At 40.0% G+C, this 27,194-nt stretch overlaps 1 protein-coding gene across 1 annotated transcript; it reads left to right on the forward strand.

Annotated features, from left to right (window-relative positions):
* The first annotated feature begins 4,220 nt into the window (after positions 1-4,220).
* On the forward strand, positions 4,221-25,956 carry LOC311149355 (adipolin-like). The gene is made up of 8 exons (XM_084186524.1): positions 4,221-4,721; positions 15,242-15,346; positions 15,750-15,861; positions 16,186-16,376; positions 17,417-17,525; positions 17,759-17,852; positions 24,088-24,166; positions 24,367-25,956. Exons 1-8 carry the CDS (start codon positions 4,548-4,550, stop codon positions 24,463-24,465), a joined length of 963 nt encoding a protein of 320 aa, XP_084042650.1. The 5' UTR covers positions 4,221-4,547; the 3' UTR covers positions 24,466-25,956.
* Positions 25,957-27,194: the final 1,238 nt, after the last annotated feature.

The raw sequence follows: 27,194 nt of genomic DNA on the forward strand, positions 1-27,194 counted from the left end.
AGTTATACTGACAAGATACATGTCTCTCCGCCCTAACAATGGGAGTCGTTGTCTACAAAGCGGCACGGAAGGATGTCTAGCTCCCGCCTATCCTGGTGGATACATCTCATTATTGTAATCCTTTAAAAAATATTCGATGAGGGTTGTTGACGTCAACCGCCTGTATTCAATGGAGAGGGAGCAATAACACTATACATAGCTATAATATGACATTTTAAATGTGTCTATTCCTTTAAATCGTGTGTCATTTTTACTCTAATTGACCTCAATAAAAAAACTCCTTGCTTGTCGGCGAAACAACGATCAAACGCCACCTGCTGGAGGGAGACAGATTTCTCGCCTATTTGGCCTCTCTTCCTCTCTGTTGTCACTCAGTTGGTGGTTTTGTCCTTCCTGATGAAATTGGTGGGGTTCGTTTTTGTATTGCTCGGTGCCCTGGGCGATTGAGTTTGCTCACGACCATTCTACAGAGAATTATCCACGCATCAGGGGAACCGAGCGTTGCCCTGTCCACCCAAATAGCGCTTGAAAACCACCAATCTGCAGTAGACTGACCACTAGCGGGGGCGTTGGGAATTGTCACATTTAAAGCCACACTGTGGGATGTGCAAGTTGGTCACTAACAAAATGTAAACTAATGCACCCCATGACATTTTCACATGCAAATAATACTTGATATCTATGAATCTGTAATGCTCAAGTTAGGAGGGCTACAATACTGATTTTAGAGGTACGAATGGGTTGTGCACTTTTTTTTTTTTTTACTTCACCTCTGGGTGGCACTGTGCACGAAAGTATTATTTCTCCACAAAACCTAAGTGATGAGGCTCCATATCATCACCTCCAAGGTACAGTATCTTTAACTGTAACTAGGCTATGCAGATTTTATTTAGGCAAACTTTGAATCCATCCTTTGGGGTCTCAGTGGTTGATAAGAAATTCGGGGAAATGTTATTTTTGAAAATATGTTTTATTGGTAGGGTACACATATTTTGCAGATGTTATCGCGAAATGCTTATTTTCCTAGCTCCAACAGTGCAGTAATACCTAACAATTCAAAACAATACACGCAAATCCCCAAAATGTAAAGAAAGGAAAAACTAAATATTAAAATATTAAACAAGCAATAAAATGACATGATCAGTTCCCAGCTAGAATCCTTAGTCGCTAAATACATTTTTGGACTTGTAAATTAAAGGTAGACTTTGCGATATGACATATCTACAGAAAGTAAACAGCATAGTGGGTCCATTTCCGCAACAACTAAGAGCGTTGAAACGTGAAGCTCAACTACTCCGCTGTTTTGGTGTCCAGGCTACCAAGCTGTGAACAGCGTGAAGCGAACCCGTGCACATGCTCAGATACTGTGTGTGACTATGTGAGAGCGACGTCTCACGTCTCACATCTCGCTCATCTCATTATCTGCAGTGCTGCTCGTGGCAACATCATTTAGCTGAGTCTACCTTTAATGATATACAGTGTGCTCCAAATGTATTGGGACAGTGACACATTTATTGTTGTTTTGGCTATGTACTCCAGGATTTTGGATTTCAAATGATACAATGACTATGAGATTAAAGTGTAGACTATCAGCTTTAATTGCATTCATATCGGGTGAACTGTTTAAAAATTACAGTACTTTTTGTACATAGTCCTTCCATTTTAGGGTACCAAAAGTATTGGGACAAATTCACTTATATGTTTATTAAAGTTCTAAAAACGTTCTCATTCAGCATTATTAATGATTCATTTAGGATTATCCATAATCATGGTAACATCCACAATAATGTAGAGGTGTTTAGAACCATATAAAAGTGACTCCAAAATCACACAATACATGATTTACCATTCATTTCTATTGGGCATAAAATTATCTGAAACCCAACCAAAACAAACAGCAAATGCATCCAACAAATTTGTCAGAAGCTTGGAGTCATTGTGTGCTATGAATATGAGACCAAATACTTAACCTTTTACTACTTTAATACACATTTAAGTGAATTTGTCTCAATACTTTTGTCCCCCTAAAATGGAGGGACTATGTACAAAAAGTGCTTAATTTCTAGATGGTTCACCCGATATGGATGAAAATACCCTCAAATTAAAGCTGACAGTCTGCGCTTTAACCTCATAGTATGATTGTATCATTTCAAATCCAAAGTGCTGGAGTACAGAGCCAAAACACCAACAAATGTGTCACTGTCCCAATACTTTTGGAGCTCACTGTATACCCATTGATTCTTGAAGAATGTAACTTATAAATGCCTAATGAGCTTAGTTCAACTGTCATACCCCAACAGAACCCAACATTTAAGCTTGTTTTACTCCAATATTTGTAAACAATGTAAACAAACACTGTAGGCCTATAGCCTCAAAACATGGTTAAAACTATAATTTTGAGATCATGGATGTTCAGTCCTTGCATCCATACCCCTGTCTACAAATTTGAGAGTGGTTACATTTCTCCAGGCCCATCCCTCAGCTTTTTACCAAAACTGAGGCAGGGTATCTGATTTGTTATTGTTTCAATCAAGGATTCTAGCTTTAATGCATGTACTGTAGGTATGTGTGAATCCCATGCTTGAGATTAATTTGTTTGAAATGAAAACATTTCTGCTCTTGGCATAAAAAGATACATTTCTTTTGTAAACATTTAACATTGCTCTCAAGAGAATCATTCCTTTTTTGAACTGGTCTCCACATACATTTGTTTGAAAAAGGGATCAGCATCAAGAGATTTACTATAAACCATGTCTTACTCTTTATATACTGTATTTGTTTATGTAGCAATCAAATGTAAGTGAGGAACAATACATCCCAGAACATTCCAGAAAGGCTATTCTATGAGGCGACTCCTTGTAAAAGCAGATCCTATTTAAACACTTATTAAAAACATGAGAACAAGTACATGAAGCCTATGTGCCCCCCACCACATGGGACAGTCAGATTTGGCAATTTGTCAAACAACAGATTCCACAAGGTACGTATATAAATTCCTCAATATGATTTGGATCCAAACACAGAGCTACACTGAGGTAACATTGAACTAAAAAGACAGGCAGACAGACACTCAAATACACACACATACACACACACACACACACACACACACACACACACACACACACACACACACACACACACACACACACACACACACACACACACACACACACACACACACACACACACACACACACACACACACACACACACACACACACACACACACACACACACACACACACACACACAGTAGTTTGTCTGCCAAAGAACCTCCCCAGTTTTCTAAAAAGGAGTCAAGCATTTCATATATGAGATAAAACAGAGACTGAACAAACCAGTGGGGTTGCCAATTCACTGATGAGAAAAGTAGAGGCAGCTAGGGGAAGGAAGAAGAGAGAGTGAGAGAGAGAGAGAGGGAGGGAGGGAGGGAGAGTGAGTGATGATAAAACTCCACTGTGAGCCCTTCTGTAAGCTCAGTCACATAGAGAGAGCAACAGAGAAGGAGAGAGAGAGCGAGAGAGTGTGTGTAACGGAGCAAGAAAGAAACAGGGACCTACCACACACACTGACACACACACAGACAGACAAACAGGGCTCTCTGAGGTGAAATTGCACATGTTTTTGTCACCCCAGAGCAGACGGACTGGGTTGATGAATGAGCAGTAGTGAGTTATGTACAGCTGGGTGTACTGGACAGCAGAGACTGTGTTGCTAATACTCCTCAAAGGGTTTTTTACACCACTTTGAAGTTTTCTCTCTGGAGCTGCTGCTGCGGGGGACCAATTTTATACCCTTTAAGGAGAAAAGAAGAAGGAAGGCCAAAGGCTGAGAAAACTGGACCATCTCCAACTTCTTTAATTCTCTGTCTACTCCTGTGGGAACCACGTGTGAGGAGGACTGAGGGATTGAATGCCAAGCAGTATTCTCTGAAGAAAATCCCAACTATTATGGGACTTCCACTTCACCCAACTATCGAAATACTATGAGGAAGATCCATTGCTCAGTGTGAGAGAAAGAGCAAGAAAGAGGGTGATAGAGAACTCTACCATCCACTTCTACCCAAGGGTTCCCTCCCTCCCCCAGCTTCAAACACCCCTCTTCTCCACCTCGCTCTCCTTTGCCCCCTGCATCCCCCTCCTCCCCCCCACAGAGCAGAAAGCGTGAAAAATCTCACTAATGGGTTTATTTGCTGTCAGATCTGTGCCGATCTGTCATTCCCTGGGACCACATTTCATAGTTGAGTAAGCCGCCTGGCTTTCTGGCTAGAGTTAGCTGTGCTCCAGCAACACACTGCTGTCTGGCTCAAAGATCATCAGGAAGAGAGCAGCAGCAGCAGCAGGCAGCCAAACCAGGAGTCCTTCAGCCCTCAGAGTTGTTGCGGTCCAATCATCTTGGTTGGGGTCCTTGCATTTTTGCAATCGGGCAATAACTTTATTCTTCCCAATCGTTGGACAGTTTGGACAGACCACTGGGCCAGTTGATCAAAGACGCTTCCTCAGACTGTTTCAGGGACCTTTGGGTTGATTTAGTGTGTGTTGAAAATGTGGTGTGGGCCGCTGGCCGTGCTGGCTGCGGTGTTCTGGACCCAGTGTGTCCTGCTGGAAGGGGTGGATGCCAAGAAGGAGAGGAAGAGGCCGCAGGAGACCCCCCCACAGCACACAGAGGCGTACAACACTACCCTCTCCAACAGCGAAGAGGTCGGCGGGAGCACCAAGGTAATGCTTGATTTGAAACTCACAAAAATGTGGTTTTGAAGTCACCAGCGGCTGCCTCCAGCCTCTTCTCTGCTTTGTTGATCTGCTGGTGTATTTCAAACTTTATGGCTGAAATGTGTATATTTGTTCTATTCCTACGAGTGCTGAATATCAGAAGAATGGTTCTGATTAGTATGTGGAATATGTTATTAACTTTATTAGCGGTTTTGGATTGTGACTTTTAATTTTGATTGCCTGATCTGATGATTATCAAAGTACAAACCTCATAGAAAATAAAATTGCGGTAGTGCTACCTAAATTCAAACAACGTGTTAAATCATCTGATTGCATTCTCTTAACCTTGGAATCTATTCTGAGACATATACTTGAGATGATAATTAACTTGTTAAATTATGGATCGCAATGACTGGCTATGGCAGGTAACATGCTCTGACAGCCTTATCTGGACTTGATTCAGGCTTTATGAATGTATAATTCATGTCAAAGTGTTTTATAGAGAGAATGAGTGTAGTGGTGTAGTGGCAATAGCCTGCATAGAAGAGGTTTGCCCTACTGGGTCAAGCCTGAGAAAGTGAGTTGTGTCTGAAATGTGTGCAAACCTAAATGGATGACTTCCTGAAGAATGTGTGGAATGTGGGATGATCAATGCACCAATTAGTCCTCACTATGGGGGGCTAACACCGATTTCCCAGCCTATCAGATTTAAGGATTGTTTATTGACAAATCAGGGCTCAAGAGGGTTTGAATCAAGGTGAATTAGTGATAGTTACAGTTAAGTACATTCTCTAAATGTGTAGCCAAAGTATAGTATTTATTTAAATATAAAATATGGACAGTAATTTGATGGTTTGAAAGGCTTAATGAATTGGCAAACAGATAGAATGGTTTATTTTTACACCAAAGTACAATATGAAAAAGGTGTAGTAAAAGTTGTTTTCTGTTGAAAATACACCATGTGGTACTTGGGTAAACCCAAAATGCTCCGTTGCCACTGATTCATACATCTACTTTTCATTTATGTTTCCATGTCCAAAAACAGCATTTTACCTTTCACATTTTTTATTTATTGGTTTATTGCTGGTATTGCATATTTCCAGGAGTTTCCAATGAGGTATTTGTTTTGCCTTGAGCCCACCCATTGTGTTGGCATTCTCAAATAACCCTCACTGCCCTATCCGCTCAATGCCAGCCCTTCCTCCCAGTCCAAGCTCTACCAGGTTGCCTCTGCTCTGTTGGTTGGTTAGCCTTTGACTTTTATTTGCCATAGATAGAGTGAGGATTTGTTTCTGTATTCTCAAGAAGAAGAACACATTATTCAGCCCTAGCCTGTCTCATTGTGATCTGGCTGTGTTTATTTGACTTGGTTTGCCCTGTAAAAGCAGAAGGCTATGAAGGATGACCTTGTGTCAACCCCCAGGTTGCTGAAGACTGAGGACTTCTGCACCCCACTAGGATATCTGTTTTGTTCTCTCTCCTATCTATCTAACCGAGCCCAGGGTGTCTCTGTCTCCATAGCCCCCCGCTGCCCCCCTCCATCTCCCCCAATGGTCCAGCAACAGGCCACAGGCAGACTGCCATGATGTAATTCCTGGGAAAGTTAGGTGGGTAGATATTTAAAGGGCTTTGGCAGTACTGTTCCCAGCCCATTGATGCTGTCATTCACAGGGCCAGTCTGACTCCGCTGTGTCTGGGACATCCGATAGGGGCGGTGCGGCCCCGAAAAACTGGGGCAGCGTGCCGTGTAAGCCCCTCACAAAGCCCTATAGAAAGGGTCCTGAAAGAGGACACCTCTACAAGGATTAGCCCCCTGTGCCCCCCTCACTTACATTCTTTTCATCTTGTCTCCCACAATCTGAGGGTAATGACATAATCACTCCTAAGACCCTATGTTATGCCAGATAGTGTCTCGGCCAAATACTGTCACCTCTAGTTGAGGACCCTGGGGTTTAGACTTTACATCTAAGGTTAAAGAGTGGAGATGTTCAAGGTTAGACAATGCAACAAGACTCATTTAGGCTACAGAAGACTCATTTAGGCTACAGAACTTGAGCACGTCTTATTGTAACGTGGTCTCAGGGCAATTCATATAAGTCTGTATGTAAATCTGTGACACTCCATTTAGTATGATAAGTTACTTTACGTTACGTTACTTTACGTTAGGTTACATAATGAATGGAATATCGGTCGTACAATATCATATGAGTTAGAGGATGTATAGTATCATACATCTTACCTGATCGTACAGTAGCATATGAATTGAATGATGTGCCTTATCATACTACTTGGAGGACGTATAGTATTACACGTCTTTATCTGATACCAGGTTGCTTGTTGCGCTGTAACAACAAAGGAGAATTACTGGGAGAATTTATGTTTGCGTTTAGGGGAACTAATGACAAAGGTTAGGAGAACTAAAACGACAAAGGTTAGGTGAATTTACGTTTAGAACAAGGGTTAAGGGAAAGGTTAGCTAAAATGCTACAGTTGTCCCTGACAATACTCAAAAATGCAACCTTTGGAATGCTAGAGTGTACCTTTGGATTCTAGAGTGTTGCGGATTATGCCTACCCATCCTCGCCGACCAACCTCCCTACATTTGTTTCTGTCTTAAGTAACTAGACCATCAGTAGGTATCATATGTCTTGGGCATGCTCAGAAATACGTAAAGTATATTTCCTATGGCTCTGAGGCCAGGCTGCTTATTGTGCATTTTGTATCGACAATGCAACAGCAAAATGGAATGCTATATCATCCAGAGTTCACTGAAAATGTATCCAGTAAAAAAACGAATAATATCTACTATGCCAGCTGAAAGCAGTGCTTGGTAACTTTATTTCATGATGGAATCTTAGTTTGTTCAAGTTTTATCACTTAATCCTCACACCTGTAGGGGAGAGTGGGGTAAGTTGAGCCTATCTTTACATTCAGTATCACTCAGTCAAGGGAAATATAGTATTCTTGCTAACAAAGATATCTACATATATTTCAGGATGTGGTGTATCCCTGGAAATAATCATAATTCATATAAACGTTACAGTTTTGAAAAAATAGCTTGTCCAAAAAAATGGGTCTCTTGGCACAACTTACTTCAGGTATGGGGTAAATTGAGCTGCGGGACAGGGTCAATTAAGCCGAGGGACAGGGTAAGTTAAGCCACCTAGAACATTTCTGTACTGAATGAAATATTACCACTACGTTTTTAAAACCATGCCTATCTTTATTTCCCAAACACAATTCAACACAATCACAATGGCTTTTTTTGGTATTTTAATCATTTTAAGGATCTTTTAACACAGGTTTAACACCTAATACGCACTTTGTACTTTTTAAACACTTTTAACACAGGCCCTGTTGTTACTTCATATCCCAGCAATAATGCCTTGCGTTACGAATGGGAAGAAAACACTTACATTTGCTCGACCATTGGCTCAACTTATACCAAGGCAAACATTTAGACTATATTAGCACACACAGCTACAAGGATGCATTTTCATGCTAGGTTTAGGACCTTATATTGAAGCTTATAGAGACCCCAACCGATGTATAGAACAATCTTAAAATGATCTACTTTAGTTTAGATGAAACCTCTTACACAATAAATTCATTTGACTTGGTGAAAATCTGTTTTTTGGACCTAACTTGCTTACCACTTTTTCCATGTGGTTTCTTCCTTCACAGACTTCATGAAATTATGATCTCTTCCTAAATGTTTGGTCAAATGATTAACTTTGTGTATGGTTTCCTAGAAACGAGTTTGGCTCAACTTACCCCTTTGGCTCAACTTGCCCCACTCTCCCCTACCTGTAATGTTTTGGAGAAAACAACCTCTATTAAAGTTATGTTGGCAGGAGAACACCAGCTTGTATCTTCAAACAAGCCAAACAGTTTATACATTTGCATGTTTTTCTTTTTGCTCATGCTGTGGAAAGTCTTCTTATGATGGCATTCATTTTGTATCTGGCACAACCCCAGTGAGAGCTGTTGGCAGGGTGCAGCAGACCACATTCCATCAGATATTTTCCATTTGAAATTGATCACAATTGAGGTGTGGAGTGGTGTACTTTGTGAAATTTGGTGAACTGATACAAAGCAGTAACCTTTTGTTCCAAGCAGTCTTTTTTTGCGCAAAAATCAACATTATGTCCGCTAAAATCACTGACAGCACTACACATTTTTTTATTCTACCCTTCTTTCTGGGCATGTGTCAAAGTAATAACATAGATGGGTCATGATTCACAGTCCAATCTATCATGTTTTCACTGACTAGCACCATAAATACACTGTGAGGGCAGAACTACGGGAACAATATATCAATTAGCCAATTATTTCACTTCTTTCCAAAGTGCAGTGAAATCTGTCAGCGTTGAGTAGCAAAGGGCTCAGTCAGTGATGGCAGTAATTGAGGCAGTCAAATCAAACACACCTAGCGTGTTGAGTAATGGCTAAGCAGTGCCCTGGGGGAGGGCTTGAGTTTCCCCTCTCTCATCTCAACACCATGATTAATGAAGGGGTGTGTGGGACCGTTTGGATCGCCCCACACACAGGGGACCGGACCTGTCACCCACAGGAAACGCTAGGCCCACTGACACAGTGGGTGCACACACACAGACATAGGCTACACACACACACACACACACACACACACACACACACACACACACACACACACACCTCATCTCTCACACTGGTAAAGGAGGTATAGCTGACTAAGCTTGCCCATCACCATATCCAACCACAAGATTGGACACAGTGAGACCAAGCATCCCATAGTGAGAGTATGACTCATATCTTATGGGATTTTTGGTTTTATTACACGTCTTAATTACCATTGTTTACTTACACATTGCACAATCGATTTATGCACTCATTGAAATCCTGACAGACAGCGATAATAATAATAAGCAGCCCTTTGTCATTATATCTGAAATCTACAAATAAAATAAACTGTTAGGATGATATTCCCCTTGCGCTCTGTTTTGGGTGCCAGAAAACTTTTTTTTTTTTTTTTTTTTTTTTTTTTTTTTTTTACATATTATGCAAAGAGGTCCTGTTTTATTTGGATTACCTCTCATTTTAATAACTTCTAATTGATGCCAGATTTATAGAAATCCCTTAATCTTGCCTGATACGTATCATGTGCTGGTCATGTTCCTCTACCTCAGATTCACATTGGACTGGAGTCTTGAAAACGACATGATTTCACCGCTACCAGAGGCTTTGAGTATATTCTCTTCTGAGAATATTTTGTGCTTTTCTACTTACAACAGGTTTTTAATACCTCATAAAGTAAGTGAGCACAGTACTTACACAATAAAAGTGCTTAAACCAAACAGAAATTAAGACTCTGCACTTATGTGGCAGAGTGGAACCACAAATGGAGGCTATGGAGCAGATAAAAGAAGAGAAGATCTCATGAGTATCTACAGTATCTTCCTGGGGCATTCCACAGTGGATAAAACCATGGAGCATAATTCAGACCTGGGTTCAAATATTATTTGAAATCTTTTAAATTACTTTGAGTATTTAGCCTGCCTAGAGTGCCTGGTGGGGTTGATTTGCATAATTGGGACTTTTCTATTGGTTCCATTGCAAGTTCAATCAAGCACAGAACGTTTTTCAGAGCTTTGTGATTTCTGTGTGTAAATTAAAAGTGCTCTACAAATGAAGTGTATCAAATAATATTTGAACCCAGGTCTGGCAAAACTGTTCAGTTTTCAGCTTGATATGGAAGTGGAGCCAGAGTCATTTTTAATGGATCCTCTTACCTACCACAGATACAGAGGGAAAAGAGCCACCATTTGAGCAATTTGAAGACTATAATTTGAACACAAAGCAGGTGTGACAGCAATCAGACTCTCTTCAGCTTTCGTGACTAAAGCACAGTTATTATTCCCTAGGAGATTTCATAAATACATTTGATTGCTTTAGTAGCTCTTACATGTCTTCACTGGAAAGGAATGCACATTCAATGTTTGCATAAATATCTATGGCATGTTGACACTGCAGCAGTTGTTTTGTGGAAAGAAGGAAAATATGATATGAAGGCTACACCATAGGAATATGTGTACGTGCAGCATACCCACAAAAACTGTGACTTGAAACTGGCTTGATCCTTTACAGTCATATAATTTCATAATTTGATAGCACTCTAGAGATGAAAATGGTGTGTATATTTAATGTGGTTAATATGCATAGGCCTACGCTTTTCTCATATACTCAACAACTTTTATGTGACATATCTACAAAGTTAAAGTGCAGCGTTCATGCAGGGTGCACCAGTTGCGCCGGTTGCATGTCTAACCATATTTAGCGTTGTGGTGGTAAATCCTCTGTCTATGAGGTGCATCGGGGGAGAACTGTGGTGGATGGGTAGATGCGTGACGTGAGGAAGCATGCAGGTTCCCCCTAGCCCAGCCCTACTGGAGCCTGGGGATCCCTGCCTCCCAGGATGTGATAGGTCCTACCTCAGTTAGCCTCCTCCACGCATGGATGACTGCAAAAGGACTACACCGACATAAAAACAAGGGATTAGGGACGCCTCTCCATCATCCTATCCCACGTCAAACGAAATATGCACCTGTTCACAAAACATGCAAGAAACATTAGACATAATCTTACAAGCTAATTTTTTGGTGTGGCTGGTGTACCCTGCTCTCACATTTACATTTGTTTGGTAAAAACAGTAGGATAAAAACACATGTAGGTAGAGTCCATTCCATTCTGGTTTTTTTCTCCATTTATTTTAAGAGCTTTGTCACAACAGACCAGTCAGTTAACATTACAATATATTGTTTGCTATACTGGTATGTCTACAGAGGAGGTGGCAATGTTTCTTTTTCAAAAGGATTCAGAAACGGCCTGCTATGTGGAGTGCTGTTCTGGTTGAGGATCTATTGCAGCCAAAGAGACAAGTTTTAACAGTTGTGTATGTGGCTGAATTCCAAAATACACCCTATTCCCTACATAGTGTACTACTTTTGACCAGCTCTGGTCATTTGGAACGCACAATGTGTTTTTGATGGCATGCTGCCCCTGGGACATATTTCCCTTCCTTTATTGCTTCAAATAAAATTATATTCAACCTAATTTCACCGAACTACATCACAAACATACGTAAAGAGATGCATGCAAAGGGATTATTCATCACCACTCGGGCAACTGTTTCCTGAATGATCATGGCTATAATGAAGCACTAATTCAGCTGGTAAATAACATACAGTAGGTAGGCTATTACATATTTGCAACCTTACATGCAATGTTCAACAACATAGTGTTGCAAAAGTGTCATGATATTGTACATCATGCATACAAACTGTGATGTTCATCGTATATTGTGGTCACATATTTGTAAGCAAAGTTCATTGCAGTATAAGGATCGGGGTCTGTAGCAACATGAATAGAGCCCCCACCGATGAGCCAAACAAACAGTGTTTGATGTTCTGAGGAATACCTTTAGTTTGACACCTTAAGAATGTCTGACACATTTTCCAAATCACCACTGGAGTGGTGTGCTCTCACAGCTGTTGAAAGACACGGCCATTGGATGGCACTCATACAACAGCCGGGATCAAAGGGAAGTTCAGATTGATACCTGTATCAATCCTCTGTTCACTTTGTTCATGTGCTGTACGTGCTGATATAAAGGTATGTGAGTCAGAACATAGTGTATTTTGCACCACACTCAATAGGAACTAGATTAAACATACAGTTTTTCAATTTCGTCATGCAATATGATTTTAATTTCTCTGTGTCTGAGGTGCATTGAATCATAATTTCTTGCAAGATGTGGGAAGCATCACCACCTATCACTATTGGATGTCATGGTAGCGAAAATATTATGTCCAGCTGAGCAATGTACAGCACGGTCAATGAAAGTGAGAAATGTGTGTCTATACTAGAAGGATAAAAGACTTGAATAGATTTTAAAATCCTCATGACTTAATGTTTTATTGTTGCACTCCTGACACCAAATAGCAATTATCATGATGTGTTACACACTGTTTTAAAGTGTCCAAAAGTGATTTGCTCCATCTTGCAGTTCGAATAACAGTTATAATTATATTGGTTACAGGCCAACTTCCTAAAATATCAAAAATCCTTTAGGGCACGGTTTTACGTGTTTAATTACAATGGCGTGTGTTAACAATATAAGATGATAACAAGCAGAAAGAGAGGCCTCCTGTCCTGGCAGTGCTATGCTGACTTTTTTTTATTATTATGCAGGGAATAGCTACAGTAGCATGTATAATTATAAGTTGCATGTGTGGGCTGACTTGAGTTGGTCTAAAAACATCTGACATACAGTATGATGATCTATGTATGACATCAATGTGAGAGGAGAGGTGCAGTTCTTTTGAGAACTGCAGGATGAACCGTCAAGCGTAGGGTTAAGGTCCTTGTTATGTGTTTCACCTGCTGTCAATGTTCAGTGTGCATCACTTCAATCAAACAGAGTTGTCAGAGAGGGTCCTCAGTGATTATTGTCAGTGTTTAAATCAAAAGTGTAGTTTAGGAATAGAGTTGTAGGCAGCTCTTTCAGATTTTTTCACCATCTCAAACTCAAATTATTTTTCCTATGAGCTTTTAAGGTTGGTATGAAAGTGAGAAGTATACTTAGAGATTATTCCTATGCAGCATGAACTGTAGAAAGAAAAAGTTCAGTATAACCAATTAAATGGCCCGGGCAGTGTTGCAATGATATGGAAAAGATGTGGTGGGTTATGCAATAACAGTATTTTTGGCTTGACAAAATCTGTCTGCCTTTTATCTGTCTCCAGGCTTTAAAAACACAACAAAAACCCACAGACATCCAACATGCAGGAGGCGCTGTGTTACTTAACTTGTTTATTTTGTCTGCTGTCACAAGAAAAGAGAGAAGACGGAGAGAAAAAACAAACCCAAAATATGAAACCTTCTTTTATCCCAGTATATTGTAGACAAGACAAACAAGCGGTTAGTTTGTTGCTGTTGAACAGAACAAGAGGCGAGTCTATCTTTCTGTCAAGAACAGGGGGCATGTTAGTTTTGCAGATAAGGGATCTGTGTCCTCCTGCCAAACCTAAATAAATACAATTTCAGACAGCTCACCTCCCTGGCACGTCCTAATCTCCTCTTCTATCTCCACCACAGTCACTTGACGTTTGGGAGGAAGAAGAAGGTCTTTGCTTTGGGGAGGATTCAAGGCATTTTGTGGTTATTGGAATTCATACTTTTCACCCAAATGAAATAACGTCAGCCAGGGTGGGTTATGGTTAGAATTATTTGGTGGCAGAGGCCTGTCATTTTGATAAATGAGATATGTGAGGGTGTTTTTCTTCAACAAAAGGATAACATCACCACACATCCATAATCCCTGCATGTCAATCAAAGGTCTACAGTCATCACCACTAGCATAAGGGCGTTTTCACTTAGAAATCATGAATGTTCATGCACTTTAACATCTTCAACAGCCTCTGTTGACTTTTATGGTATGTCACCATATCTATTATTGTGTTCATCAAGGTCATTTCGGTAATTTCCTTCCTGTTATAGCTTACTGTATGTACATTTTCAATTGCATGCCAAAATAACGTTGAATTGCTGGTATGTTTGTAGCTAGGTATAGGTGAAAGTGTTGTTGGATATTTAGAAATCTTGTCATAGGCTAATTGGTCACTGAAATACCTCATGGATAGAGTAATTTTTCAGGGAGTTCTGAATGCACAGTATGCTCATGGAAATGTTTGTGTTGAAAAAATCACTTCAGAAGTCTTCTTTATTTTCATGTGACCCTATTAGGCAAATAAGAATTGACGTGGCACCTGAGTGAATTATCTGGAGAGAAAGAACAAGCAAAAAAGGAAAGTCTTGGAGAGAAAAAGTGACTGAACATAATTGGCAAAGTGAAAGATACAACACAAAAAGCCTTATTCCCTCTCTCTGGAATGGCAGTAGATCGGCAAGGAGAGACAGGGAGAGAGAGAGAAAGAAAGAAAAAGAGTTCACTTAATAATGTGACCTGCCTTGATGTCTGGCACCATTTAATAGTATCTTAAGGCAAGATTTTCCAATGGTTGGTAAGCAGAAATTATGACTCATTGGATTCAGTTACATAGTTACAATACTTTGCATTGTGTGCCAGTGGACGAAATGATTCCAGACTGAAATATCTGATGAATCTTGCAATTAGCACTGTTCTCCTTAAAGAGCCATTGTGATTGAGGAATATGAACACAGTGCAACAGTTTGGGACTAGCTTGATTGTAAGTACATTCTGGCAGCACCCTTTATCCCACTTTATTTTACTGGGCACTTGTTCAATGCTCACCATCAATCAGCCAGGTTTATGTAAGTACACCTGGCTCTCCTTGATGTATCATTGATTCATAGTAGGCCTGTCTTTGTTGCAAAATCAGACCTCTAAAGTGGTTTAATATTGAGAGTTCAAACATGTCCCATACCATCTTCTGTGTAGATCTAGCTATGCCGTCTATTTGAATGAAAAATGTCTTATGGGTTTCTCTGTCTCATGTATCCTGTAGAATCCTGACAACCAGAGAGTGGATCCCCTGGGATCATGGATGGACTTTGTGAAACGACCCGTAGGCAACTTCCCTGGGAAGTGTCGCAAACGCAAAAGGCCACTGGTAAATATAACAATGGCTTCAGGAGTGGTTCAAATAAGCTAGCTGATCAAGCACTGGTCCGTTCATTACATTGGTCACGAAGCATCTAGTAAGATACATAAGTAGAATATTGGTCGTTCAAATACTGAAACAAGTTTCGGTTTCAAATCGTGTGTACAGCAGTGTTGGCTGCTGAGGGGAGGATGGCTCATAATAATGGGTGGAATGGAGTCAATGGAGTGGTATCAACCACATGGAAACCACATGTTTGATGTGGTTGATACCACTCCATTGACTCCATTCCAGCCATTATTATGAGCCTTCCTCCCCTCAGCAGCCTCCACTGGTGTACAGTAGATTATCTTCTTATTCATATGATCCTATATTATTATGTAATGTGTTATAATTTCGTGGTCTCTGTCAGCCCGGGCCACCAGGTCCTCCTGGCCCCCCAGGCCCCCAGGGACCTCCTGGATCCCCCGGGGCAGAGGTCACCCAGGAAGTCCTCCTCCAGGAGTTCAAGGAGATGATAAAAGGTGACATCATATAAAGTCCTAAAATGTCATATAAAGACACAATTTGATAAAGTCTGATCTGGTCCTTCGCTGTGTATAAGAGGACTCATTGATTTCAAGACATTGGTGTTTGATTGTTACTACTGATGGATCATTGTCTCAGTGAAGGCTGAAGTAGTTCATTAGTACCTGACCATCCACGGTAGATATCGGGTCAGCAAGCTCACTACTCTATCAGTGTACTGTAGTGCCAGAGAACGTTTTTCCTATAGTTTAAAGTCAAGTCCATATTCTTGTCATCTTTCTAGTTGAGATTATCTCATATTCCTTCTGTGTTTTAATCAGAAGCTACAGAGAGGAGAGCTGCTGCAGTGGACAGGCAGACCAGTACCAGTCCTAGTCAGATACCCACGGTCCTCATCGCCCTGGAAGGAATGCCCTCTTACAGGAGGATAGAGGAAGCCTTCCACTGTAAACTCAAAGGACCTGTGGTTATTGACAAGAAGACACTGATGGAGTTACAGAACTTTCAGACGGTATGTTTTGGAGGAACAATTGAGAAGTTTGTAAAGAATCTAGAAGTTTGGGAAGTATTTGGTCACCCCCTTGACCATCTTCTTTATCCTCTTGTCTTACTCTTAACCATTCAGTACACAATATCAAGCCCATATTAATATTCACAATCAGGTTTCTTTCTGTTTTCTTTCTTTTAGCTGTGTTTGAATATTGGGTTTGAAGATTTAACCAGCAATGATTCTGCATGATGTATAATTATGAAGCCAGGAATCCTTAGGGAACACCCATCCCTAGAGTCTGACAAAGCTGTACGAGGCTGGAGCTTAGACTGGCTCCTTAGTCCTTAGTCAAAAAATGCAATGCTCCACATCACTTTCTGGGTCGGCATACAAAAGGCACTCTGTCTGTGACTTGGAATATGGTGTGGAGAGGACAAATTTAGACACTGTTTAAATTAGCATGCTGTAGTGGAAGAACTATGTACAAGGACATTCTGGCGGGAGGTTAAAGGGGCAATCAGCAGTTGTTACATCAATTTTTGGACGTATAAATTAATTATATGTACCCATTGATTCTTGAAGAATATAACTTATACAATTCGTCATGAGCTTAGTTTAACTGTCGTACCCCATCAGAACCCAAAATATAAGCTTGTTTTACTCCAATGTTTGTTAACAAAGTAAATGTAAACAAACACTGTATAGCCTCAAAAGATGGTTAAAACTATAACTTTGATATCATGGATGGTCAGTCCTTGCATCCATAGCTTTGTCTATGAATTTGAGAGTGATTACATTTCTCCAGCCCCATCCCTCAGCATTTTACCAAAACAGTGGCAGGGAAACACTTTGTTATTGTTTCAACTGCTGATTGGCCCTTTAAGAGTAGACATATACCAAGTTTAAAAAATGTCAGTTGGAAAAGTTCGGATTGATTGCTCGGGTGTTCACTTTGGCAAACGTACTGATATCAATTGAGCCCAAATTTGAGATGTAAAACTTCTATTCGTCAGTCATTGTATAACTCCATTCTGCAAGTCACATTGTATTTCTCCTTCCAGCCTCTTGCCAAAGGTGCTTTTCTCAGAGGGACAGGAATGGACCAATCCACAGGACGATTCACGGCTCCCGTCACAGGGATCTACCAGTTCTCTGCTAATGTTCATATCGGTAGGGAATGCTTCTCTACCATAAGGAAATCTAATTAACTGGGAATCATCTTGGGAAATATATTGATTTGGAAGTTGGAATTAAATATCGAGACAATGAATGAGGGCCCATTTATACAGACATTTTTCTAAAATATTGTATCTTTTCAGAGGACTCTGTGACCTTTTATTCAGAGAGGTGTTTCTGAGATGGATAATTTATGACCTCAGAGTAACTCTGTTTTCTCCCTGAAGACCACAACGAGGTGAAAAGGAGTAAGAGTCAGCTGAGAGCCAGGGACAATGTGCGAGTGCTGATCTGCATCGAATCCCTGTGCCATCGATATACGTGAGTACCATCAGTCTCAGTCGGTAATGCATTCATAAAGCCTTTATAACAGCTATAATACACAATGTAACATTTGTCATAAGCTGTCATAAGTCGTTTTAAATAGTTATGAGTAACGGCATAAGATGTAATTAAACTAGTTTTAATGGGTGTTACAGATAACTGTTCATCCTGTTGTCATATGCTCTAAGGTCAACTGTTAATAACAACTGCTATTACACAGTCTGCATGACAACTTATGCCATATGTTATTACATGCTAAATAAGAGTCTACATACCATGCGTTATAAACAGGGTGTTATGTCATTTACCAACCTCTGTGTCACATTATTACATTTCATCGAATGATTGGTCACAATTTTTTTTACATTTTAGTCATTTAGCAGACGCTTTTATCCAGAGCGACTTACAGTTAGTGAGTGCATACATTTTTTATTTTTTTATTTTTTTCATATTGGCCCCCCGTGGGAATCTTACCCACAACCCTGGCGTTGCAAGCGCCATGCTCTACCAACTGAGCTACACGGGGCCATGTCATATGCCCTTAATATAATGTTCAAAGACACCTTAAGTAAAGTGACATTAATTTGAAGTGTTATAAAACAGTTATGAATGTGCTTAGACTACAGAATGAGTTGAAACTATCATAAAACTTTACCATTCAAAGGATCTCCAACAAACATCTGCAAATGGGAGCACAGATGTACTTAGGATTTTCTTTATTTTGACAACGAGACAATAAACTGCTCTTAGTTGTACAAATTGGACCATGTCCAGATATAAAAAAGGACACATTATATTACCATTAACTTGCCAAAAAAACATAAAAATGTTAAAACGAAATGGAATCAAATAGAATTTTACAACAAAATCAAGGTTGCTGGGGCACAACAGGATTTGTGACAGCAAATAATGTGAATAATAATGACACAGGTAGGTTGAGTTAAATAACATTTATTAAGATGAAAAGGTAATTGTGCAAGTAACATAGGATGTAAATGTGTAATGTGCTAAAGAGTAATTTTTTTAATTACACCTGTAGCTAGTGAAGTTAGCTAGCTAGCGCTAGCAGATAGCTAACGTTAGCTAGATAGCTAAAGCCATCCATCAGTCGCGAACCGTGGCTATTGGACCTTGCCTTTCAGCGTGGGAAAAAATCTTCCAAAATGTTGTACCAAACTAAATAATCAAGAACATTCAATGTTGTCTTGGTAAGCAACTTCAGTGTATATTTGGCCTTGTGTTTTAGGTTATTGTCCTGCTGAAAGGTGAATTTGTCTCCCAGTGTCTGTTGGAAAGCAGACTGAACCAGGTTTTCCTCTAGGATTTTGCCTATGCTTAGCTCTATTACGTTTCTTTTTATCCTAAAAAACTCCCTAGTCCTTTCCCTTTGACAAGCATACCCATAACATGATGCAGCCACCACCATGCTTGAAAATATGAAAAGTGGTACTCAGTGATGTGTTGTGTTGGATTTGCCCAAAACATAACGCTTTGTATTCAGGACATAAAGTTAATTTATTTGCCAAATGTTTTGCAGTTTTACTTTAGTGCCTTATTGCAAACAGGATGCATGTTTTGGAATATTATTTATTCTGTACAGGCTTCCTTCCTTTCACTCTGTAATTTAGGTTAGTATTCTGGAGTAACTACAATGTTGTTGATCCATCCTCAGTTTTCTCCTATAACAGCCATTAAACTCTGTAACTGTTTTAAAGTCACCATTGGCCTCATGGTGAAATCCATGTGCGGATTCCTTCATCTCCGGCAACTGAGTTAGGAAAGAAACATGTTTGTAGTGACTGGGTGTATTGATACACCATCCAAAGTGTAATTAGTAACTTCACCATACTCAAAGGGATATTCAATGACAGCTTTTTTTTTTTTTTACCCATCTACCAATAGGTGCCCTTCTTTGCGAGGCATTGGAAAACATCGTTGGTCTTTGTGGTTGAATCTGTGTTTGAAATTCACTGCTCAAATGAAGGACCTTACAGATAATTGTATGTGTGGTTTACAGAAATGAGGTAGTCACACAACAATCATGTTAAATATTATTATTGCAGTACATGCAACTTATTATGTGACTTGTTAAGCACATTTTCACTCATGAACTTATTTAGGCTTGCCATAGCATAATTAAGTTGAATACTTAATGACTCAAGACATTTCAGCTTTCATTTGTAAACATTTGTAAAAACATAATTCCAATTTGACATTATGGGGTATTGTGTGTAGGCTAGTGACACAAAAGCTCAATTTAATCCATTTAAAATTCAGGCTGTAACACAACAAAATGTGGAAAAAGTCAAGCGGTGTGAATACTTTCTGAAGGCACTGTAGCTATCATTGTTACTGTAGCCTGCACATCTTCCTTTTTTCACAGCTGTCGCAAATCCTGTTGTGCCCCAGCAACCTTGATTTTGTTGTATAATTCTATTTGCTTCAAAATGTTTGTGTTTTTTGACAAGTTGTTTTTATTATAATGTATACTGAACAAAAATATAAACGCAATTTATAGTGTTGGTCCCATGTTTCATGAGCTGAAATTAAAGATCCCAGAAATGTTCCTTTCGCACAAAAAGCTTATTCCTCACAAATTTTGTGTAAAAGTTGTTTACATCCCTGTTAGTGAGGATTTCTCATTTGCCAAGATTATCCATATACAGTGGGGAAAAAAAGTATTTAGTCAGCCACCAATTGTGCAAGTTCTCCCACTTAAAAAGATGAGAGAGTCCTGTAATTTTCATCATAGGTACACGTCAACTATGACAGACAAAATGAGATTTCTTTTCTCCAGAAAATCACATTGTAGGATTTTTAATGAATTTATTTGCAAATTATGGTGGAAAATAAGTATTTGGTCAATAACAAAAGTTTCTCAATACTTTGTTATATACCCTTTGTTGGCAATGACACAGGTCAAACGTTTTCTGGAAGTCTTCACAAGGTTTTCACACACTGTTGCTGGTATTTTGGCCCATTCCTCCATGCAGATCTCCTCTAGAGCAGTGATGTTTTGGGGCTGTCGCTGGGCAACACAGACTTTCAACTCCCTCCAAAGATTTTCTATGGGGTTGAGATCTGGAGACTGGCTAGGCCACTCCAGGACCTTGAAATGCTTCTTACGAAGCCACTCCTTCGTTGCCCGGGCGGTGTGTTTGGGATCATTGTCATGCTGAAAGACCCAGCCACGTTTCATCTTCAATGCCCTTGCTGATGGAAGGAGGTTTTCACTCAAAATCTCACGATACATGGCCCCATTCATTCTTTCCTTTACACGGATCAGTCGTCCTGGTCCCTTTGCAGAAAAACAGCCCCAAAGCATGATGTTTCCACCCCCATGCTTCACAGTAGGTATGGTGTTCTTTGGATGCAACTCAGCATTCTTTGTCCTCCAAACACGACGAGTTGAGTTTTTACCAAAAAGTTATATTTTGGTTTCATCTGACCAAATGACATTCTCCCAATCCTCTTCTGGATCATCCAAATGCACTCTAGCAAACTTCAGATGGGCCTGGACATGTACTGGCTTAAGCAGGGGGACACGTCTGGCACTGCAGGATTTGAGTCTCTGGCGGCGTAGTGTGTTACTGATGGTAGGCTTTGTTACTTTGGTCCCAGCTCTCTGCAGGTCCACTAGGTCCCCCCGTGTGGTTCTGGGCTTTTTGCTCACCGTTCTTGTGATCATTTTGACCCCATGGGGTGAGATCTTGCGTGGAGCCCCAGATCGAGGGAGATTATCAGTGGTCTTGTATGTCTTCCATTTCCTAATAATTGCTCCCACAGTTGATTTCTTCAAACCAAGCTGCTTACCTATTGCAGATTCAGTCTTCCCAGCCTGGTGCAGGTCTACAATTTTGTTTCTGGTGTCCTTTGACAGCTCTTTGGTCTTGGCCATAGTGGAGTTTGGAGTGTGACTGTTTGAGGTTGTGGACAGGTGCCATTAATACAGGTAACGAGTGGAGGACAGAGGAGCCTCTTAAAGAAGAAGTTACAGGTCTGTGAGAGCCAGAAATCTTGCTTGTTTGTAGGTGACCAAATACTTATTTTCCACCATAATTTGCAAATAAATTCATTAAAAATCCTACAATGTGATTTTCTGGATTTTTTTCCCTCAATTTGTCTGTCATAGTTGACGTGTACCTATGATGAAAATTACAGGCCTCTCTCATCTTTTTAAGTGGGAGAACTTGCACAATTGGTGGCTGACTAAATACTTTTTTCCCCCACTGTACCTGGTATGGCATATCAAGAAGCTGATTCAAAAGCATGATCATTACATAGGTGCACCTTGTACTGGGGACAATAAAAGGCCACTCTAAAATGTGCAGTTTTGTCAAACAACACAATGCCACATATGTCTCAAATTTCGAGGGAGCGTGCAATTGGCATGCTGACTACAGGAATGTCCACCAGAGCTGTTGCCAGAGAATGTCATGTTAATTTCTGTACCATAAGCCCCCTCCAACGTCATTTAGAGATTTTGGCAGGACGTCCAACCGGCCTCACAACCGCAGACCACATGTATGGCGTTGTGTGGGCGAGCGGTTTCCTGATGTCAACATTGTAAACAGAGTGCCCCATGGTGGCGGTGGGGTTATGGTATTGGCAAGCATAAGCTACGGACAACGAACACAATTGCATTTTATCAATGGCAATTTGAATGCACAGAGATACCGTGATGAGATCCCGAGGCCTTGTCGTGCCATTGTCATGCCATTCATCCGCCACCGTCACCTCATGTTTCAGCATGAAAACGCACGACCCCATGTCACAAGGATCTGCACACAATTCCTGGAAGCTGAAAATGTCCCAGTTCTTCCATGGCCTGCATACTCACCAGACATGTCACCCATTGAGCTTTATGAATGCATTCATAAGGACACCTGCAGTGAAGTGTTACTGTCTCAGTCTATTGATCATCTACCATTCATCAACAAATCAGTTTGATGAAGTTTGAAAAGGCCTTCAATATCTAGTCACCCTATGAAATACCACTCCACAATTTTTCACCATATGACCATATGGTTTTGATTTGTTCTGGCTTTTGCAACATACTTGGAGTGTAGTAAAAAAAATACCCTGACAAACAAAACAATATCAAAACTATTTTTGCTTTATCCCCAAAAGAGTTAGCTAATCCATTCTATTGTCTGCCAGGGCAGCCTTTTTTGTTGTGTTGTTGAGGCTCTATAGTGACAGCAGTCATTGAATCCATGCGTGATAATCAGAGTTTAATGCCAGTTTTATGAGCTGTTAAACAAGTTGTCTGTTATATGTTGTGTGGAACAAGTTAGGTATTTCCTGTGTAAATGTGAAGGATGTCTTTAAACGAAATGTCCTCTCACTCCTTCCCATGGTCCCTTTCGCCTCCAAATCGTTCTAGACTCGCCTTTGACACCTGAGAAACCCTGCTGCTGCTTCCAACACCACAGGCCAGGAGTGGTGCCTATTTGTCAATTTGTTGCCTATTGAATACGACACTGAATAGAGAAATTCCCTTTTTGGGATGTGTGAAGGATGAATTTTACACACTCATTTGTAAATACCAGAGTATTACACACCCATTTTCGGTGATATGAGTATTGTTGTTCACATATTTTGGCCATTTCTGTTTATATAAAGTAAGCAAAATCTGAAATGTTGAAACGAACGGTAACCTAGATTTCCTCCATATGTACAGGCCAACAACCTTGCTTCGCAACCTGGTAATATGAAAGAAATGTATAAATAATATTGTTATCTGAAAAAGTGGCCTCATTTTTTTTGCCTTTCCACCCCAAAGCCTCCAGCCTGTCTCGCTCTCCCACACATGAAAATGCAGAGAATGTGAAATGAGGCTCATTGCAATGGTAGTTAAAGTGAAGACAAACATGATTGATTCACCATAAAAATGTTGCGTTTTCCACTAAACAGGAGCCAGTGGTCTCAGCAAGAGTTATACGACTAGACTCCACGCCTGCTATATTACATATTACTCTCTGCACTGCAGACTTCATTAAAGACTCACTATAATGATTATGATGATTCAAGACTCAAAATGAAGCAATGACATGTTTATTTAATGTGTAAAAAAACCACATTTTTCATGAAGTATCATGCAATTAGATGATTTTGTTTCAGAACGTGTTAGGTGTGTATAGATGAAATAAAGTTATTTTGAACAAGTGAAGATCAGGAAAAAAGATTATGATTCATTAACATTCATTGTTTGTTTTCTTCTTCATTGCAGGTCATTAGAGATGATTGTTGGATTGGAAAGTAACAGCAAGATCTTCACAGTGTATGTGCAAGGCTTGCTGAAGCTACAGGTAGGCTTGTATTTATCAAACCTCTCTCACCGTGAAGATTCTCCAATAGGGTTAAGCTGAATATAGAGTAAGCTATTGCCAAAAAAGCCTTTAAGAAGGGTTGAGAAGTAGAATTACTATTGTATAATGGGTTGTAATATCACTATAACAAAACAAAGTCATCATATTTTTGTATTTAAAATGTTATTGTATCTCCTCAGGTTGGACAGTACACCTCAATATTTGTGGACAATGGAGCTGGGGCATCCATCATAATACAGAATGGCTCTGACTTCATGGGCATGTTGCTGGGTGTATAGCCTCATGTCCTTCCCTTGGGGCTGGGAGTACACCTTACCTCTTCCCATTGGACACCAGGGCCCTGGCTACGCAAGGCATCTGTGTCTAATTGGACTACTAACAGACGCTATCGGCCTATCACCATCCATGGAGGAGAAAGGACAGTTTTGAAAGCTTTAGGACTGTGTCTCTCCACAGACACCATGAAAGCAAGCACTCCCATGGGCCAAGAAAAACATTAAGTACAGTCCAACAGACAATCTTAATAGACAAGACTTCAAATCACTCAATGAAAATATTTTATTTGAAAGGTTTTTATCATCTGATGTCAATTTATTCATTTGTATGGCAGTAAGTAAGTACAGTACATGGACCTGTAAGTGTGTATATACACTGGATGATGCAAAGATGCTCAGTATGCATTGTATAGGTGTCAAACGTTTCAGCTAGGGTTGAAAAATTCCAGAAAATTAAAGAAAATCCAACCAGGATTTTTTGTAAACCAGGAAACCCTATTCTCAACAAAGTGACCTGTACTGTATGCTATATCTAGGGGGACTGTGTGTGTCTCATGTGGAGGCTACAGCCCACTGAACAAAATAGAGGAAACATTGGCCTCTGTATAATCTCCCGTTGGCAGAATCTGCGTGTAGACCGAGAGAATCTGCCAGAACTGAATGGGATGTGTGAGAGCAGCATTAGTTCCGGTTTTGGGGTTTTTGTCACTGGTTATTTTGACTTATCAGGATTGGGCGAAGGCGGTGCTTCAACTGCTTCGCCTCGAGTGCTTCATGCTTTGGCTAAGAGTTTCCTTTTGTGAGGGTGGAGACTTTTTTGCCGGAACTCTCAATTTTTAACACGTATGAACACAGAAGTTAATCACGCAGCTGACCAAATTTACCCAAGATTTTACTTCTGTGTTAATAGAGATTCGCTTCTGTATGGAACTATTTTGTAGGATTCAAACCCAAACTAAGCAATGTGGTTAGAGCATTTAAATGAAATGCAAGTGTGTTGGCCATTCTGTTTTATACTGATGTATTTAATATACAGTGTTTCCAAGTTCCGCTAATGCCAAATTATATAACTGCCATGGTCAAGCAGAAAAGATGTTGCCTATTGTTTTATAAAATGCCAGTTGTTTCAGCAAAAGAGACTTATCATGTTATCTATTCAATTAGAAAATACTCACATATAGATTTTTGTGTTGTGTATATCTATAAAATGTTTTGCCATTTAGTTGATGACGTTTTCTGTAAATTATTATAATATTTAATTAATACACATTGTTAAGAATTTAATTTGGATGCACATTGAGTTTATGTTCAAATGTAACCATAAATGGATATTCATATATTTTCTCACCCTAGGGATCAATTTACAGTATATATAACGTTTCAAGACTACCACAGATTGGAGTACCATTATGTTTTATACTAATTTGCTTTTTAATAACTAATACAGTATGATATATTGTAATGAGATCAAAATTAAACTATGGTAAAATATTATGTTATTTCTGTGTTTACTAAATACATGTGAGTGCTGCAAAAAGCTTGACATCTACACTGAGTGTACAGAACATCTTCCTAATATTGAGTTGCATCCCCTTTTGCCCTCAGAACAGCCTCAATTCGTCGGGGGGATGGACTCTACAATGTGTCTAAAACATTCCACAGGGATGCTGGCCCATGTTGACTCTAATGCTTTCCACAGTTGTGTCAAGTTGGCTGGATGTCCTTTGGGTGGTGGACCATTCTTGATTCACACAGGAAACTGTTGAGAGTGAAAAACCCAGCAGCATTGCAGTTCTTGACAAACTCAAACCGGTGCACCTGGCACCTACTACCATACCCTGTTCAAAGGCACTTAAATATTTTGTCTTGCACATTCACCCTCTGAATGGCACACATACACATTCCATGTCTCAATTGTCTCAAGACTTACAAATCCTTCTTTAACCTGTCAAATCCCCTTCATCTACACAGATTGAAGTGGATTTGACAAGTGACATCAATAAGGGATCATAGCTTTCACCTGGATTCACCTGGTCAGTCTATGTCATGGAAAGACAGGTGTTCCTAATGTTTTGTACACTCAGTGTATATTGGAGAAGACTACAAGTATCATCAATCAATGCTTTTTACAGAGAGGATTGCGAGCAATTTTACCGCCCAGTTGTTGGGCCTCGACCAGTCATATAATGGAGTTATAATGCGGTTCTATATATTTTTTGGGATATATATATCTTGGGTGGTCTGTGTATCACAAGGCCCTAATAAGCAGCTTTTAGGCTCCATTGCACAAATGTCGGTCCAGCCACTTGTATGAGCTTGTTAGCATCAAGTCATGAATGCCTTAATAAGAGAGCTCTGCTCATGGAAGCATTGTTGAGCCCAAAGTGCCACACACTGTACCCACACACACCAAACACAAAGACTTTACCTACACCAGTCAAACTACAACAGTAATCTGCTGATCCAAGGGAAAGCCCTTTTAATTCAATTTCGGCTGCATCTAAAGCCTGGATTTGGACTACACCAGACCCTTCTACTAGTATTTATATTGCATGTGTTTATTGTGTTAGACTAACAACTAACCTGTCATTTCTTATACAGGTGAATCAGACATGACTTTTAGTGTGTTTGGGGCAGGAATGAAGACTGGATCGGTATACAAATGAGTTACCGTATTTAAAATGATGTCATGAGAGGGAGGGACAATTCCCAAAACTCATACATCTCTTAAC

The sequence above is a fragment of the Coregonus lavaretus genome (genome assembly GCF_964263955.1).
Source record: "Coregonus lavaretus genome assembly, chromosome: 22".
Taxonomy (NCBI): Eukaryota; Metazoa; Chordata; class Actinopteri; order Salmoniformes; family Salmonidae; genus Coregonus; species Coregonus lavaretus.